The sequence below is a fragment of the Harpegnathos saltator genome, unplaced genomic scaffold (assembly GCF_003227715.2).
Source record: "Harpegnathos saltator strain DR-91 unplaced genomic scaffold, Hsal_v8.6 scaffold528, whole genome shotgun sequence".
In the NCBI taxonomy this organism is placed as follows: Eukaryota; Metazoa; Arthropoda; class Insecta; order Hymenoptera; family Formicidae; genus Harpegnathos; species Harpegnathos saltator.
Genome location: NW_020230347.1, coordinates 163,619 through 182,593, shown reverse-complemented (window position 1 = coordinate 182,593; position 18,975 = coordinate 163,619). Strand labels below are relative to the sequence as shown.

Sequence of the window (18,975 nt, the reverse complement as noted above, 5' to 3'; positions counted from 1 at the left end):
CTTCTCTTGAGAAAGAGAGACAGAAGAGAAGGACAGACTATCAGCGCCATTTGTGACTGACTGCTGCCTTTCTGCTTTTTTGCCCAGGTGTGAATTCTCCTTGAGACTCTACTACTACTCACTAATATTCGCGATTAGTGTATTTCTTCAGTATATTAAATGTACCAACATAATACTCTCGTTGAAACAATCGCTCGTATTACTCGTTTTATCGTTCGTAGTCGTTTATTTTTTTGCATAAATACGAGCATTTCTACTTCTCTCTCTCTCTCTCTCTCTCTCTCTCTCTCTCTCTCTCTCTCTCTTTCTCTCCCTCTCTTCTTCTCTTTAATTTATGTCAGGGCGATTTAAGTTGAGTAGAAGTATCGTTAATGTTGCCAGTTGCAGTGCTCCTAACGCCGCGATTACGAGGCTCTCTGATTCTTACGCTAATTACAGCCCTTTATTAACGCGCGGCTGTATGCAACATGACGTTAACACGATTCCGACCAAGATACGAAATGGCGTGACGATTATAGCCGTCAGAGCCGCCAGACGTGTTAATATTAACCGGTAATAGCTCTGCGTGGGCGTTTTATGATTAAACATGCAATCATCGGAATTATTTATAACGCCCCTGCATACGTTGGAATTCGCCGCTCATGCGTGAACATCTGTAATTACATATTATATATAGACGGGGGAGAGAATGTAGTGAGAGATAGCGAGAGAGAGAGAAAGAGAGAGAGAGAGAAAGAGGGGGGAGGAGAGAGAGAGAGAGAGGGAGAGGGAGGGAGTGACGGAGGGAGGGAGAGAGGAGGGGGATGAGAGAGATATTTCGGTAGTGAGTTATTTTCACGCGGTTACGCGATTAATAGAGCAGAAATGACGTTCTAGGTTTAAGGCTTAAGAAACAGGACGACTCTCTACCTAGGTAGGTGTCACGAAACACGAGCAGCCATTAATTTCATCTTATATCATTTTCCGACGTCCTCTGCCCCTCTCTTCCTCTCATATCCACGACTCTCGACTGTCGTGTAATGTGGAGCATCCCCGTGTAACGCCCAATATAATCCGCGAACTCTAATATCGTCCATGAACGAGGGCGGACGCTCGCCCGAGTTATCGATATCGGTGAAGACGCGGCGGCGCTCCGGCTCTTCCCGAGGCCTGTAATAGAGCGAAGTTTATCAAACCGCTTAAGAGGACGATGCACCGGCTTGCGAGCACGAAAATGAAGTCACTTTTTTAGTCGTGGATCGTACGGAGCGCGGGTCGGGCGATGAGACCACAGAGTTTATCGTGTTATTAAGCCTTTGAAGCATGGTGGGATCCCACAATCCCACCTTTTCTTTCTTCATTTTTAATTATTTAAGTTATCTTTTTGATATTTTCGTCCGAATATTTTTCACTTTTAAGATATGTTAGGTATTAATATATGTGCTAAAAATGTAAAATGTCAATCTTTTTTTAAATTTAAGCATCCTGTAAATAAACAAATTGCATAAAATTATATATTTTTCAGTAAAAATTCATTTAACGAGGTGATCTATAAAAACAATCGTAACGAAACTTATTCTTTTTTCGTTTTTGAGGTCGCCGATTACGAATCCGCGGTCAGATTTCGAAATTCAAAATGACGGATCCAATATGGTGGACAAAACTGTTCAAAATCCTTCGATTTCGACAGAAATAGATACATGGAGGTTTTTTATGTCGCTAATCACGAATTTATTATCAGATTTCCGAAATTAAAATCCATAATATCAAATCAAAGTTAACCGTTTGAAGTCGTTATTGGATCCGCCATTTTTAATTTTTTAATTTCGACTTTGTATTTGTCATCTATGATCGAAAAAACATATATATACCGAGTTTGATACATATCCATAATATCATATCAAAGTTAGCTATTTGAAGTCGCCATATTAAATCTGCCATTTTGAATTTTAAAATTTTGATTCCAGATTCGTAATCAGCGGCCCAGGAAACCCCTATATATATAATCAGTTTCTTTTATTATTGCATAGAAAAATTCATGTTTCAAAGGGTTAACAGATATTTCGCGTTGTTCTCGGAATACGCAGGCCTGAGGCCATTATTTTTTAAAGCAGTGGGGGGGGGGGGTTGTAGTAACGAGCCAAACGGATATTTTCAGGAGCCGTCGTTTTCACACATATGACTGCGGAAAAGCGACCGGGTGATTTGAAAATTACACCACTCTCTGCGTTGTGTTTATATCACGGTCGCAAAAAAATCTGACAGGTGTCGCCACTTCTGACGTCAACATAATGCCTTCTCGAAGTTCCGCGATTTATTCGGAGAACTTTCGCGAGACTAGCGTACGGCTTGATGAGGAACGGCAGAAGAGGATCAATAAGGACGTTTTTCTGTCCTTGCAGGTTTTCAAAAAACAAATTTTTTTTGCATTGCACAATCATTAGGAGTGTCAGAAGTGTTAAAAACAACCACTAGGTGAAGAAAAGTTCGATCTATAAGGCCACAATTAATTATTAGTCTAGATATATCATTGTTTTTCTATATATAGGTATATCTATAGTATTTCAATTCCTTTTACGGCTAATAAATGGACTAATAAAATATTTCTGCTCATTATATTTCTCTTCGCCATCATATTAACATCATTTTAGACCATCAAGAGATTCTGAACATACATATTATTATTATCGTATCGTATTATTACAGACGATGTTGCCCATTACTTACTGGATAGATAAAGACAAGGGAGGAGAATCATACTGAGCAATCATTTTTAGAAGATGTTTGAAAATTACGATCATAGTCTTTAACATGTCTAAAAAAAAATAAAGACAAAATCTTACAAAAAACCTTATATAAAAAAAGCAAAACAAAAAATGAAAAAAGAAATTATAACCTCTAAAATGATCACAATCTTGATGCGGTGTGGAGGCGATGTGAAGTCTGTAGGCAACTAATAGTGATCACCTGTTTGTTATTGGCACCTATGTGTCAAGAGTAATAAAAAATTAATTTTTTCACTATAATCTGTATTCACCTTGAGAACAATACACATTGTAGTCTAAAATGACGTTATATGATGGCAGAGAGAAGTATAATAAGTGAAAATATTTTATTAGTCCATTTATTAATCACAAAGAGAACATAAATAGAGTGTATAAAAAGTATCGGGACGGCGAAATATCTCGAAAACTAAGCATTTTAGAAAAAAAATGTTTTAGACAAAAATTGCTAAAATTAATTGGTAGAAGAAAATGTTATAGTACAAAATTTCCATTTAAGGAAAGTAATGATTAGTGAATATCTCGAAAGTGGCGTCATCTACAAACAAAATGATATAGTTGTTTTATGTCCCCCTTAAAACTATACAACTTTTGTCTGAAACATTTTTTCTAAAATGTTTAGTTTTCGAGACATTTCGCCGTCTCGATACTTTTTATACACTCTGTATAATGATACACTTAGACTAATAATTAATTTTGGTTTTATGGAACAAATTTTCTCTCACCTAATGGTTACTTTTGATATTTCTAATGATTATACAGCTCAAAAAGAAGAAATTGTTGTTTGAACATTCTTAGACAGGAAAACGCCCTTCTTGACGCCGTTTCCTTTTTTTATTTATCGCCCTAAGTCATTTTGCACAGCCTAGCGTGGAAAATTGCCGTTCGCATTCAGGTTTCCAAAATAGCGCAACTCCTTTACTAAACAAACGAATATGTGGCCCAGTTTGCCCTAATTTCTTCTTTCCTCTCCCTCACTCCCTTTCATCGAGCGGCTCGCTCTCTTCTCTTTCTTATTCCTCCTCCTGCCCTCCTTCCCTCCCGCCTCTCTCTTGCTCTACTCTTGTCTTTGTTCGCCACTTTCCACTTGCACGCGTCACGCCATGCGCCGTTATATTATCCGAGATGCATTCTGGGATGCGTCTCGACCGAATCGTTGCAACGCGATGCACGGAGGCCGGATTAAAGTTTAACGCCGCAACAATGCGGCGTGGTCGAGCTGGCTGGTACGTTTATGCTCACACTAGCATTCTTACCCGATATTATGCACGTGCCTGCGAATGCAGGTGCTTGCGCAGGTAGCTCTCGGCGATGTTTGCAGAGCAGCCCTGCGCTGCCGCCGACGCGTGCATGTGTCAAACTCCCGCGATAACTCGCAGATTGAACTGCGTCGGTATTCGAGATCGCCAACACCACAGAGGATCTTGAGATAGCGAGACACGCCCCGCTGTTCCCCACGATTCTCCGAACTAAATCGCGCGGAGAATCGTGGGCGAAGAAAAAGCATCTCGTTCTCTCTTTCATCCGAGAACGAGATCACTTGCGTCCGAGAAGCCAGGAATGTGCGTGAAAAGCACCGTCGCGCGGCGCGAGACTGTGCTTCCTTTTATTTCCACGCATTTTTTCTCGCTGCTTGTCCCTCCAACGAAGATGCCGAGACATGAATTCTCCAGTCGCCGGGCGGAATATCTCGTGTCTCTTGCGAAATAAATTTCAAGACCGCAAGGGAACAACGCGGAATATTCCTCGGTCGAGTGCAAGCGAATTTTTCGCGTCTATTTGATAATTAACGAGAGAGACATGATTTGGCTATTTAGAGACACAGAAGAGAGAGAGAGAGAGAGAGAGAGAGAGAGAGAGAGAGAGATATCAGTTTAGTTGTACTCTGGAGCTACGATCCCTAAAGCGCTGACTAAGTTTATATTGAATTATATAAAAATAAAATATTAAGAAGTAACAATAAAAATATACATACATATACAGGGTGTTCGGGATCTTTTGGAAAGGAAAAATTGTGAAGATTAATCAGATCAAACTGAGAAGAAAAGTCAAGTATTACTTTGCAAAAATTGAATTAATAATTGAAAATGACTACATCTAGAAGCTCTTTTAATTGTTAATTTGAAAATTCACTTACTTATACTTACTATATTACGTACTTATTTGCAAAATGGTAAAGGACTTTTTGTTCAGAATGACCTAACCTACAATTATATGACAGCTATTGTGCGACAAGGTTCAAAGTTCAATATACTCGTATCTATCGCTAGACACAATGGCCGTCATATAATTGTAGGTTAAGTCATTCTGAAAAAAAAATCCTTTGCTATTCCTTTACTAATCCTTTACTATTTTGCAAATAAGTAGGCAAATTTTCAAGTTATTAATTAAAAGAGCCTGTAGATGTGGTAATTTTCAATCATCAATAACTTTATAACTATTGCGATTTTTGCAAAATGATACACTTCTTTTCTGAGTTTGATCTGATTAATCTTCACAATTTTTCGTTTCCAAAAGATTCCGAACATCCTGTATATGGAAAATAAAAGAAATAAAGATATAATTCTTGAAAATTATTTTGCGTAACATTAACTTGCTAGATTTAGAAAGAACAGAGAGCATATTTTTTAAATTTGAGATGAAACTAGCAGATCTAATATTACAGGGCAGAGAGATAGAAAGAGAGAAAGAGAGAGAGAAGGAGGGAAGGGGAGAGGGGGGAGAGCAAGAGAGAGAGAGAGAGAGAGAGAGAGAGAGGCGATACTTTTAATAAGCGACTACGGAATCATTAACTATTCACCGGTCAAAAAAACCGGAGGAGATTTTGCGCGACCCTTCGGATGCGGCTAAAATGCATCACCTGCGATCGACGACCCTCCATGGGCGCCGCATCAAAAAGTGCATGCATTCGATCGGTTACACATAGTATGCGCACCGTGGCAGCCACACACTCGTGTGCGACATCCTTAAGCGACTCTCGGGCCACCCTTCCTTTCCGGGTCACGCGTTACCGCGCCGAGGGAGGTTTCATAATTGAGGACTAATTGTCGCCCCTGCCTGTCAGGGTTCGAACGGGAAGAATACGGAGGATAAAAGTGCAGGGGAGAAACGGGAAAAGGCGAGCAGAGGGCGCGGGGAAGGAAGAGAGAAGAAGATACTCGAGAGATAGCACGTGCACGCGTGCGAGAGAGAGAGAGAGAGAGAGAGAGAGAGAGAGAGAGAGAGAGAAAGAGAGAGAGAGAGAGGCGGAGAGCGAGCGAGATTCTTTTCCTCCGAGTACGTGCTTGCTCCTCGACTGAATCCCCTTTCTCGTCCCGGGTGTAATGGCAGCCAGCGGATTAAAAACGGGACGTTCTCCCGACAGGCGTAAAAACGAGATGCCGGGAGGAGACGGAGTAACATCGGGCGGGGGGGAGAAGGTCCCTTTGATTTTCAGACGGGCCGCAATTATCCTTCCGTCGCACGCGGCCTCCGCGCCGCCGGAACTGGAGCAGGTGGATCGTTACGACACCTCTCCTCTGTCCTCCCTTTATTTTCCCGTCCATTTCTCGCGCCTGTGGCTTTCCGCGCGCGCGAACGTATGAAAAGATCCGCAGGAATATCAACGGGAAATACCCACCGGCGATGGCGGGCGCAGGGGCGACAGCGGTTAGATATCAACTTCGGCGATCGTCATCCCGGGAGAGCCGGATTGCGTGAGAAACGTGTGCCGACTCGTTTGTCGCAGGCGACAATCGATTGCGATCATTGAAAAAAGATAAGGGCCACCGCAGCTCTCTCTTTCCCGCCCCCTTCTCCCTCTCTCTCTCCTTCCTCCTTGCCTTCATGTCTTCTTCCTTTTCCATCGTCCTCTCTCCTTTTATCTCCATTTCTCTTTCCTTCTCTCGCTTTCTCTTCTTTTCTTCTTCCCCTTCTTCCTCCTTCTCTCACTCTCTTTCTTTCTCTTCAGTTTTTCATTTGTACGCGATTTTACGTTGGAATGGTAGATACATGAAATTCTGAAATTGAATAGACTTTGAGAAATGGGCACTTCTGAATTTCCTTTTCGTGGTAATGGGAAATATTTCATCGAATATTTGTTCGATTTGTTCGGATCTGCTATAGAGAGAAAGAGAGAGAGAGAGAGAGAGAGAGAGAGAGAGAGAGAGAGAAATACAAAAATTAATTTAATAAGTGCAACATCATTAGGCAGATGCCTTGTAATTCATTCCCGTTACTCATTTCTAACAAACATTTTGAGAAATTTGCTTCGCCAAGATGTCAAAAGGAATCATTGTTTATAGCGACTTTTCAATTTTCAATCGCAACATATCCTTGAGGCCAAGTCTGAGGTTAAAGTCCGCTTCCTCGGTTGATCGTATCCCGGCGATGGCGATTGCACTTCAACATTTTTGCTGAAACAGAAAGAATAAGTTTTCATAAAAAAATAGCGTCATGTAAATAGCTGAGCTATTTGCGCCTTGTGTAAATATAATTATAGTAATTTTCATTTGTGTTTTTCGTATCGTTAAGTACACGTACCGCAAGTTGCGAAAATTGTCGCTGCTAAACACGTGAAATTTAAAGCGCCCGAAATTCCGGGTAGGTCCAAATTTGCCGAAATCACGCGATTGATGGAGAGGATTGTAATTTATTCGGAGAGGACACAGAGGCGTATTAATTATCCCGTTACTACAATTATCGTACATTTACGAAAGCGACTTTGCGCAAAATGCACTGCGCGCTCCTTCCCCCCCCCTCCGCCCTCCTTCATGCCTGACCGCGAGAATATAGCAGCGTGTACAGAGTGATTCGAATCAAATCGTGAGCTATAACTCAATGCGGTCGTCGCGTCGCAAAAGATTCCATCGAGGATATCGACCGTAGTAATCGGGCCAATTGATACGAGAAGAATGAATCTCGCGTGTGCCCCTGAATTCTCTGCGGGAACGTGCTCGTAAATTATCGAGCGCGTGTGGAGTTTCCGCGAGGAATTTTGCGTGTGTCATTTAATTTATTACTTTATTTAATAATTGTCCTCACGAGTCTCTCTCTCTCTCTCTCTCTCTCTCTCTCTCTCTCTCTCTCTTTCTTTCTTTCTTTCTTCCTTTCTCTCTCTTCCTGTTTCCTTTCCACCCTTTTCTCTTTATCTTTCTCTCTTATTTTTTACCTCTTGCTCATCGGTCGTTATATAACGCGCCTGCACGCCACTCGACGTCGGTATATTTTAAATAAATTACGCTCTCTAGTTATTTCATTAATATCGCCGTCGTATCCGCCCGATGATGTATCGTAGTGGGACACATCGTTTATTCATATCGGATAACACGCAGTATTATAATCAGCATGGATATACGTATTAATTATGGATTATTATTGCGCCGCTAATATGGACTAATTATGACTGCGAAGCAGCTCGCGCGCGTCCGCCGGAGATATTGGAATTGCGTGGAGATTTACATAGCCGAGTGTTTAAATAATTGGGAGACGCTCGTGTGTGTAAATATTTCCAAGGCGAGGCGAGGGGAACACTTTGAATTCGAGGTGACTGAAACGGACGATCTTTTTTAAATCTCGAAGTGAAACCTAGTCGATTTATGTCGGACAATTGCGAGAGAACGTTGAATACTGTTCACCGGCGCACCAAGTTACATTATGCAAAATCGCTCGTATTATTGCGAAAAATCCGCGATTGTTCCCCTCGGCATGTTCCGTTACGGATTGCACGCATGAATGCGGACGTAATCATCGCTGAAGCAAGAAATTAATAATTCGCCAGCGCGTCGGTCGTGCGGTCGACCGATGTTATTATTTCGATTTTATTTCCGCCTCGTATACTTATAGTATGCGCGTGTTCGCAACAAAAATCCGACCGGCATTCATTTATCGGAGTGTTTTTTCGCTTGATCGCGAATTGCACACGGTTCGCGCTAATTGCGGCCTCTGTTGGTGGTCCTGCTTTAATTGGGGAATACCGGCGGGCTACGATGTAATGGCAATCGCATGCAGATTGACTGAAAGTTTCGGACGCGTATGAGATTTAATACAGGCAGCCGCAAATGCCAAGTATGCGTCGCGGGCGATCGGCTTTGGGAACCGTCAATCGATCCCCCGGCAACGGTCTATAAGCTTTGGCCGAGGTATTTTGCGAGCACATCTTACATTACTTATAAGCCAGCCGCGTTACGTAAAGGGGAGAAAATGAGATACAATATTATAACGATTTATATTTTATGCGGGTTCTTTGTTACTAACCAATATCTTAAAATTGAATACTTAACGATTATGCATTCGTCAAAGTGCTGTTTAATCGATTGTGTTTAATCGACTCAAAATTATGTAACGTTTATTACTAGGTCGTTAGGTTACGTATATAAATGTAAGGATGCTGCGTAATGGGTCGAAGAGGAACAGAGGTGGTTAGGTGGTCCGCTACTCTAAAATAGTTTAGAAAAATTGTTTAAAAAGGAACAGTGTTTTGTTACAAATTTATAATTTTGAATAAATATATAAATTTGTAATATGTAAATTTATAATAGATATAGTCGATATATTGTAGTTTTACCCTTAATTTATAGTTCACATTACATGTACTGTAGATTTTCAGTTTTATTGCAACAGACTATGTAGAAGTTTTCATATTGTAAAAACAATTGTAGAAGTTTATTTTGAATAAATATACTATTATAATATATATTATAAATATATATTATAATATATTTCGTTACAAACTTATATATTTATCTAAAATATTTATATATTTATTCAAAATGATCTTCTAGAATTGTTTCTATAAAATGAAAACTTCTCCTGCATATATGTACCATGGTATAGTCTATTGCAGTATTAAAAATTTACAGTACATGTAATGTGAAATATAGATTAATGATAAAGCTATATATCGGCTATATTTATCACAAATTTACATATTAAAAATTTATATATTTATTCAAAATATATAAATTTCTAACGAAACACTTTTTCTTTTTAAACAATTTAAATATTTATATAAATTTGTAACGAAATATATTATAATATAATATATTTATTTATTCAAAAATTTATTCAAAATAAACTTCTAGAATTTATTTCTACAGAATGAAAATTTTTTCTGCATATATGGTCTGTTGCAGTAAAATCTACAATGCATGTGACGTGAATTATAAATTAACGGTATAGTTACAATATATCAGCTTATCGAACATAACTTCAATGGAAACCTCGAAAGAAGTTATGTATCAGTACTGCTTAGGAAGCTGCGTTAATAAAATACCTTATTATTGTTTAACTTTGCACAACTCCAAGTGTATATAATCGAAAAAATGTTAAATAACGAACAGAACACTCACAAGGAAACGGTCGGAACTGTCCCTCACCGATTTTGATGGGCTTTGGATATGTTGTAGAGCAACAAAAACTATTAGACATGTATTTTTTTTATGTGCGTATCTCAAGGTTTAGGGGACGAACCTCTCGAAAAAAACCAACATTTTCATTTTTTGCGAATATCTTCTAAATTTTCTTAAATAGAAACCTCAATTTTTTATCACTTTTTCCTTACAATTAATTCGAACAATTTTTGTCTGAAACATTTTTTTTCTAAAATGCTTATTTTTCGAGATATTTCGCCGACCCGGTACTTTTTATATACTCTGTATAGAAGATACGAGGGTAGACCCAAAAGTACCTGACCTGACGTACTCTCTAAAAGTGAATCAGTGAAACTCACTGTCAATCAGCGATCATGCATTGATTGTCAGTGCATAATCGCTGATTGACAATGAGTTTCACTGATTCACTTTTAGAGAGTATAGATAGCGGTTATTGTTTGAAAAGAATGACTATGGTAGAAAGTACCAACCTTATAAAGCTTAAGTTTGAAGTTTGACGACGCTACGTTGTTTAGTATTTGTTTGGCAGCCATCAATAGTGAACGCTCTTAGTAAATTTGTAAACATGGAAAAAATTGGTCATCGTTATGTGATACAATACTTTCATTTGAAAGGCCTCAGTCCAACCAATATCAAAGCGGAACTAGATTCTACTCTGGGGGAGTCTGCTCCTTCGTTTACAACAGTAAAATATTGGGTGGCAGAGTCTAAACGAGGCCGTACGAGCTGCCAAGACGAACATCGCAGTGGTCGACCAAATGAGGTGACCACGCCAGAAATAGTGAAGAAAATCCACAAAATGGTATTGGATGACCGTCGACTGAATGTGCGCGAGATAGCAGACATGGTAGGCATTTCAAAAAGTGCTGTACATCGCATATTGACTGAAAATATGGACATGAGAAAGCTGTGCGCAAGATGGGTGCCGCGATTGAAACAAAAACAGCGTCGTGAGGATGTTTCAATCGAATGTTTGGCGAAGTTTCGCAGCAATAAAGCTGAGTTTTTGCGTCGATTCATAACCATGGATGAAACATGGGTCCATCACTTCACAGCTGAGACGGAGGAACAGTCAAAACAATGGACCAAGGTGGCTTGATGACTATTTTGAGGAGATCGACGATTTCCACTATAAACAGGGTATCAAAGCTATTGAACATCGCTGGGAAAAGTGTATTGAGCTAAAAGGGGACTATGTAGAGAAATAAAGATATTTTTTCCTAAATTTTTTGTGTTTTCTTTGTTAGGTAAGGTACTTCTGGAACTACCCTCGTATATAGAAAATTCGAATTTTTTTACATTAAATGGAACACACATGGTGGTCGATAATTTCGCGTGTAAAAAGATATTTGTAAGGAACTTTTGTAGAGGGACAAAAGAGGACTTACACTTCATTTTTTTTCCTTTTAATAGAACGGGAGTAGAGTATAATTTTTTTTCAGATAGCTCTCGTCAAAATTAATAACATTTACTTGAGATATTTTTTTTATTCTATACTGTTAGAAGGAAATTCAATTATGGAAAATAATTTAATTTAACTTACCGGATACACTTAAAGACGTATTCGATGTTATTTCTAAGCTATTTAGAAACATTTTCGGCATACCAGGTCTGTAAATATGAAACCGGAATTTGCCCATAGATGGCCCTAGCTGTCAATGTAGTTACCGTCAAACCGAGTCATTAGCGCCATTTCCATTTGTTGACATCTGACAAAGATTTTCATCTCACAACAATACAAGTTTCATACAACAGCATAGTTTGTAATAGCGTTGAACATGTCGAATTTTGTGCCTGGAAGCTACGATTTGCGGACGGCATTGATTTTCTGTTACCATTTGAAGAAAACTGCTGCAGAATCGCATCGAATGCTTGTCGAAGCTTATGGTGAGCATGCTCTTGGTAAATCACAGTGCTTTGAGTGGTTTAAAAAATTCAAACGTGGTGATTTTGACGTGAGAAACGAAGAATGTGGAAGACCACCGAAAAAGTTTGAAGACAGCGAATTGCAAGCATTGTTGGATGAGGATGACGCTCAAACGCAACAACAACTTGCGGATCAATTAAATGTGACACGAGAAGCCGCCTCCATATGTTTGAAAGCTATGGGAAAAGTCCAGAAGATGGGAAAATGGGTTCCACATGAACTGAATGAAAGACAGCAGGAAAATCGAAAAACTACTTGCGAAATGCAGCTCGCCAGGTACAAAAGAAAGTCATTTCTCCATCGAATTGTGACTGGCGATGAAAAGTGGATATATTTTGAGAATCCTAAGCGTAAAAGATCATGGGTAACTCCAGGCGAACTATCGACATCGACTGCAAGGCCAAATCGCTATGGACGAAAGACAATGCTCTGTGTTTAGTGGGATCAGAAGGGTGTGATCTATTATGAGCCGCTAAAACCTAGCGAAATAGTTCATACTGAACGCTACCGACAACAAATGATCGATTTGAATCAAGCTTTGCGTGAAAAACGACCAGAATATCAAAAAAGGCAACACAGAGTGATTTTGCTTCATGATAATGCACCATCACACACAGCAAAACTGGTCAAGGAAACGATTGAGGTTTAGTTGGGAAATACTTTCGCATGCGGCTTACTCACCAGACTTGACTCCGTCCGATTACTACTAATTACTACTTCTATACAAATTCCGGTTTCATATTTACGTACCTGGTATTGAGGAAGTAATTTCCTATAAGATATCAACTTTATGTTTGATTAGATTAGCTAGAGAAATAGGTTCTTAGTGTTATCGAATTTCCTTCGCGTAGATTAGACTTTGAAGTGGCAAACTTAAGGAAAATGTTGATATGTTATTAGCGCTAAATGAATGCTAATGCAACTACCGACAAGCTGCTGAAATGTTCGTTGAACATTTCCACGAAAATTGGCATTTTTATATTTAGAAAACTGTTTTCTATTTCTATTTTCGTTTTTATAGTCTATTTCAGTGATCCTATCCCATCACACTTATTGGGAATACGCGTACATTCTTAGACATAAAATTGCAAAATTTGCAAATGGATTGGACGCGGTGAATTTATTCTTTTTTGGCGGTCATTTAGATCGCCAGATTTAACGCTATTAAGTTTCTTTTTGTGGGCTTTATGTAAAACATAAGGTTATTATACAGTGCCTACCAAAAGTTCCACCTAAATAATTTTTGAATGGTTTGAAATGTAGGATTGAAATTTATAGGAATTTATAGGAAATTTATAGGAAATGTATGTTATTTAACCACAATATTATTTAACCACGAAAACACCCATCTCGACACCCCGGGGGACGGGGGGAGCGGGGAGCTAAAAAATCTTAAATGGCATGTTGAGTGAGGGCTCGTTCGAAAGGGCTTCCCGAGACGAAAACAACGCGAGGTCGGCGAGGCCTCTACGATCTTTTTCGCAGAGTTATAATCATTTGAACATTTTTATTGAGATTTTGCGACAGCGAAGGCCCACGGCGACAACAGAAGAAAAATAAGGCTTCACACGTGCATGCGCGTTCCTGAGTGTATGTGTGTGTGTGTGCGCGCGTGTGTGTGTGCGTGTGCGTGTGTGTGTGCGCGCGAGCGTGTGCGTATGCGTGTGGGCGTGTGCGTGTGTTCGTGTGCGCGTGCGCGCGCGTGTGTGTGGGGTCTTTATCTCTGTTGACACACACACAACAAGGAGGGTTTGGAGTCATTAAATACTATGAAACCGACGAATCATAGGGTTCTTATCTTTGTGACACACACACACGCACATAACACACACACGCGCGCGCACGTATGCATGCACGCACGCATGCACGCATGCATGCACGCACGCGCGCACACACACACACACGCGCGCACACACACACACACACACGCGCGCACACACACACACACGCGCGCGCACACACACACACACACACACACACACGCTCACACGCTCACACGCTCGCACGCTCGGACGCACACACGCACACGCGCACACGCGCACACGCGCACACAGATTTTTTGGCTCCCCGCTCTCCCCGTCCCCCGGGGATGTGGTGGTGGGTGTTTTTGTGGTTAAATAATATACTTTGTGATCCCATTGTATCCCTATAAATTTCAATCCTACATTTCAAATCATTCAAAAATTATTTAGGTGGCCTGGGACATTTGGTAGGCACTGTATAAAATATAAAGTATAATGGTTATTGTTTCTATAACTAAGGAAGATATGAAAATAAGAACACATATTACTTTTAGATCGATTATTAATTTTATCAGATAACTGAAACAATATTCGTAAATTCATTAAAATATATTGGGTGAGTGCAAAAGTTCGTGCGGAGTTTGTGAGTAAAAGTCACACAGTGATTAGGCAAACAAAAATCTTTATTCAATCAATGATATATTCTCCATCGTTTTCTATAATCTTTTCCCAACGTTCTGGCAGCATACGGATGCCTCGATCATAAAAACTGCGCGGTTTAGATTCGAAGAACGAAGAGACGCCGTTTTTTAAGGCTTCTAAAGAGTCAAAGTTTTTTCCATTTAAATAATTTTGCAATGACCGGAACAAGTGATAGTCAGATGGTGCGAAATCAGTAGAATATGGTGGATGCGTTAAGACATCCCATTTCAGGCTCTTCAGTTTGCGCAGCGTCTTTTTCGAAACGTGTGGTCTGGCGTTGTCGTGATGAAAGACGACTCCCTTGCGATTTGACAAAATCGGACGTTTCTCTTTTATTTCTCGATTCAGATTGGTTAATTGGCGACAGTACTTGTCCGAATCAATCGTTTCGCCAGCGGGGAGAAGCTCGAAATAGATTATGCCCTTGCAATCCCACCAAACAGAGAGCATCACTTTCATCGGGTGCAAACTGGCCTTTGGCATTGCGTCACCATACTCACCTGATTGTTTCCATGTCCGTTTGCGCTGAACATTGTTGTAGAGGACCCATTTCTCATCGCCCGTCACTAGTCGATCCAAAAACGACTCGTTATTGAGCCGCCCGAGTAAAGAAACGGCTGCAGAAATTCGCTTGATTTTGTTCTTCTCGGTCAGCAAATGGGGCACCCATATATCGAGCTTCAAATCGAATCCCATCTTTTTTAAACGCCGAAAAGCGGTTGATCGGTCAACGTTTAGTGCTGTAGCAACTTCTTCTGTTGAAATTCGCGGATTATTAAGCACTAAAGTACGCAAAACATCGTCATCAATGTCAGAAGGTCGACCAGAGCATGGCTCGTCTTCAAGGTTAAATTCTCCGCGCCAAAATTTAGCAAATTTTTCCACAGTTCGTTTAGCTGGTGCTTCATCCTGATAAACATCCTGAATGTTTTTTACGGCTGCGGCAACGTTTATTCCCTTCCGAAACTCGTAAAGCATAACATGCCGCAAATGCACCTTATCGATACTCATTTTTAAAGTGATATTTCTCGAAGCAGTTTGTATGAAAACAAATGATTCTTTTTTTAATAACAGCTGAAGACGTCACCTTTCCAACGTTATATAATATGTAGATGGAAGTATTAATGACAACACTTTACGACGCTTATAACTCCATCTATTGAAACTCCGCACGAACTTTTGCACTCACCCAATATTTAGAAATCTGCAGGTACCATTTTGAACATTTAATAAAGTGATTTTTAAACCATTTTACGTTTATTTTAATTTTATGTTTTTTTTTGATATTTTTTAACATTAGCCTGTCCAAGTTACGTTCCAAAATTTATTTTTTTCCATAACTCTTTAACAATGCAGAAGAGAAAGAAATATTTCGAGTGAAACATTAAAGTTATTAATGTTGACGAGAGCTATTTTAATAAAAAATATTATAACCTGCTCTATTAAAAAAAAAGAAAAATAAGCGGGAATTCGCTTTGTCTCTCTAAAAGTCTCTCGTAAATATATATTTACACGTTAAATAGTCAACATTTATGTGTTTGTCCCATTTAATATAAAAGAATTCAAGTTTATATTTCTAATCAAATTTCGAAGAAAACAATTTATTATAATATAGGGTGTTACATTTAAGATGTTGCCAGTTGTTATCTATTAGGTGTACAAATAAATAGTCCAAATTTTTTTAAATAGTTAAAAAATTAATTTTAAAATCACTTGATCTTCTTGCACTTTCGCGGTTACATAGTATTGACATATAGCTATTAAAAATAAATAATTCAATATAGCGGAAGACCCAACATAACCTTCAAGAGTATTCGGTTCAGTAGAGTCAAAAATGGTCATAAATAAAGTACATATCCGACATTATAATCTTTCCGAATTTTAACGAAGAAAAATGCTACAAGAACATGCAAACTTGCTCCTTGTTCCCTTCTCGGCGAAAATGTATCGTATATGATGTGTGCGCATTTTGGTTTAAGCGATTTAAAAGCGGTGACTTCAGTCTGATCGACAAACAACGTTACAGAGGACCTCGGAAATGCGACAACGATTATTTGGAACAACTGTTCTCTGTGAATTCCGCACAAACGCAAAAGGAGCTTGCACAACAGTTGGGAATAAACGCAATAAACCATTTCCAAACGCCCACATGAGATGGGAAGAATTCAGAAAGAAAGAAGGTCGGTTCCGCATGAACTCAACAAAGCCAACACGAATCAACGAGTGGCAGCGTCGAAAGTCTTTCTTGTGGAAAATCGTTATGGGCGATAAGAAATGGATACTCTATGATGATCTGAAATGCAGAAAATTATGGGTAAGTTCTGGCGTACTATCGACATCAGTCACAAAGATCAATCGCTTCGGAAAGAAGGTTCTGCTCTACATTTGATGGGATATCAAGAGGTTGCTTTATTACGAGTTTTTGGAACCGAGAAATACAGTACTGACTACCAACGTCAATTAATTGCTTGAGTCAAGAATTGAAATGAAAACGTCTATACGTTTGAAAATGTCTACGTTTGCAAGGGAAACGTCTTATGAAATTGTTGCATGATGACGCCAGGCTGCACATTGCTTCTAAGATAAAAAATACTATAATGAATTTTGAAACGTTTTGCAGCACTCACCAGACATTGCTCTCTATCCGATTACAACTTATTCCGGTCGATACAGCACGCCTTGTCTGATATGCATTTCCAATTAATGGATGAGATCCGAAAATAGCTTGATGATTTTATTGCGTCCAAAGACGTAGTATTTTTCCGAGATGAAATTCATCAGTTGTCTGAAAGATAGCACAAAGCTATAGAAAATAACGGCGAATACTTTGATTGAAAAATTCGTTTTACTTTCTTTTAAAATAAACCTAGATTTTAGCTGAAAAGTTTGTATTATTCATTTGTACACCTAATATGTAAGTATGGATTAATACAAAAAATATTTTGGAAAAGAATTGTTTGTTTTTATGGGGTAAAAAGAATAGGAATATTAGTTGGACCTCGGGTACAGGTACTAAACTCATATGAAAGTCAACTTAAATTTTTTAAATAATAAAAAAATATCATAACTTGATTCATAAAAAAAAAAAAGAAAAAAGAGGACAGTAATATTCACGTTTTCATGTGACAGTGTTTTTCTACTTATAAATCTCAGCAATTTATGTCCTAAGATTTTTTTATGTAGTTAACATTTCTAGATTTGTGATGTTTTGGATTTATGTTTGCCCAATTTTAATTCAGCCAAATGTTTCATAAATTAAGAATGCAATAACTTTATATCGACCTTCTATGATTTTAACAAGGTGATAATTTGCTTTTGCGTTACCTAAGATCAATGACATTATCATAAAAGCCAATTAACCCTTCTGGGTTGCTTGATTTACAATATATTGCAGAAATTGACGCGACTTATGAAATCGGATTCTTCTAAATTTTGGTGCGAGTGTGAGATGAATAACATTATTTTCATGTATTTAGTAGCTGTTTTTCTTCATATTTTTTCTTTATTTTTTCACTATACTATATCTAACGAAACTTTCTAATATTTCATAATTAATGCTGTATGTGATTTTTTTTTGAGATCAGAATAACGTCTTCAGTACAGGTATTTATTGCCTAACGTAATAATTCTTTCTGTACTCTCCTAATATAATGAACATTACAAAATATTCTTAATATGCCCGATCTATTACGACAATAACTGATTCTTAGTTAATGCAAAAGAGAAAAAGTAATTACTCAGTTTAGAATTATATCTACAAATATATGTATGTAATACTTTGCCAGTTAGACTTGTTTCAATAAAATGTAATCCAATATTGCAATCATTCATGAAGTTAACATTTAGAAACCAAGTGCAATGCAAATATGTATGTATACATGTACAAACACATTTATTATTTTCTTCTAATTGAGTACACTTGAGAGTTGTGACAATTTGATTAATTTTTTTCTGATATAGTATTTTGCCAGTTATATTTATTTCAATGAAATGTGATCCAATATTGCAATCATTTATGAAGTCAACATTCAGAGACCAAATGCAATGCAAATATGTGTGTATACACGCACACACATACACACATCTTTTTCATTATTTTCTTCCAATCGCGTACACTTGAGAGTTGTGACAATTTAATTAATTTTTCTCTGATATGTTGAAGAAAGAATGAGTTGAAGAAGAATGAGTTGAAGAAAGTGTTACGTCCAGCGGACTCCGGGGAATTAAAAATTTTTTGTTTCTCTCAAACTTTTATTCTCCCAATATAACAAGGGTCATAGGAAACAGACACATCTGGCGAACATCCATCGCGTCAAATCGAAGGCGATACAGAAAAATGCCATAACAGAAAACAGTATCATGTTGTGAAAATCTACACGTCTCTGTTCAGAGTTTAATGTGTCGGTCTAGCTATAAAATTTGAAACTCCTCGCTAACAAATCTTCAACAAAACAAAGCAACTCGAAGCATTC

At 38.5% G+C, this 18,975-nt stretch overlaps 1 protein-coding gene across 1 annotated transcript in view; it reads left to right on the top strand.

Annotated features, from left to right (window-relative positions):
* LOC112589500 (uncharacterized) overlaps positions 1–16,733 on the top strand; it is a gene marked incomplete at its 3' end in the record, with an annotated part of 95,224 nt that extends 78,491 nt beyond the window's left edge. Inside the window, exon 4 of the mRNA XM_025303023.1 lies at positions 16,530–16,733. Within this exon, the coding sequence (XP_025158808.1) occupies positions 16,530–16,733 (204 nt within the window). The remainder of the gene's footprint in view (positions 1–16,529) is intronic.
* Positions 16,734–18,975: the final 2,242 nt, after the last annotated feature.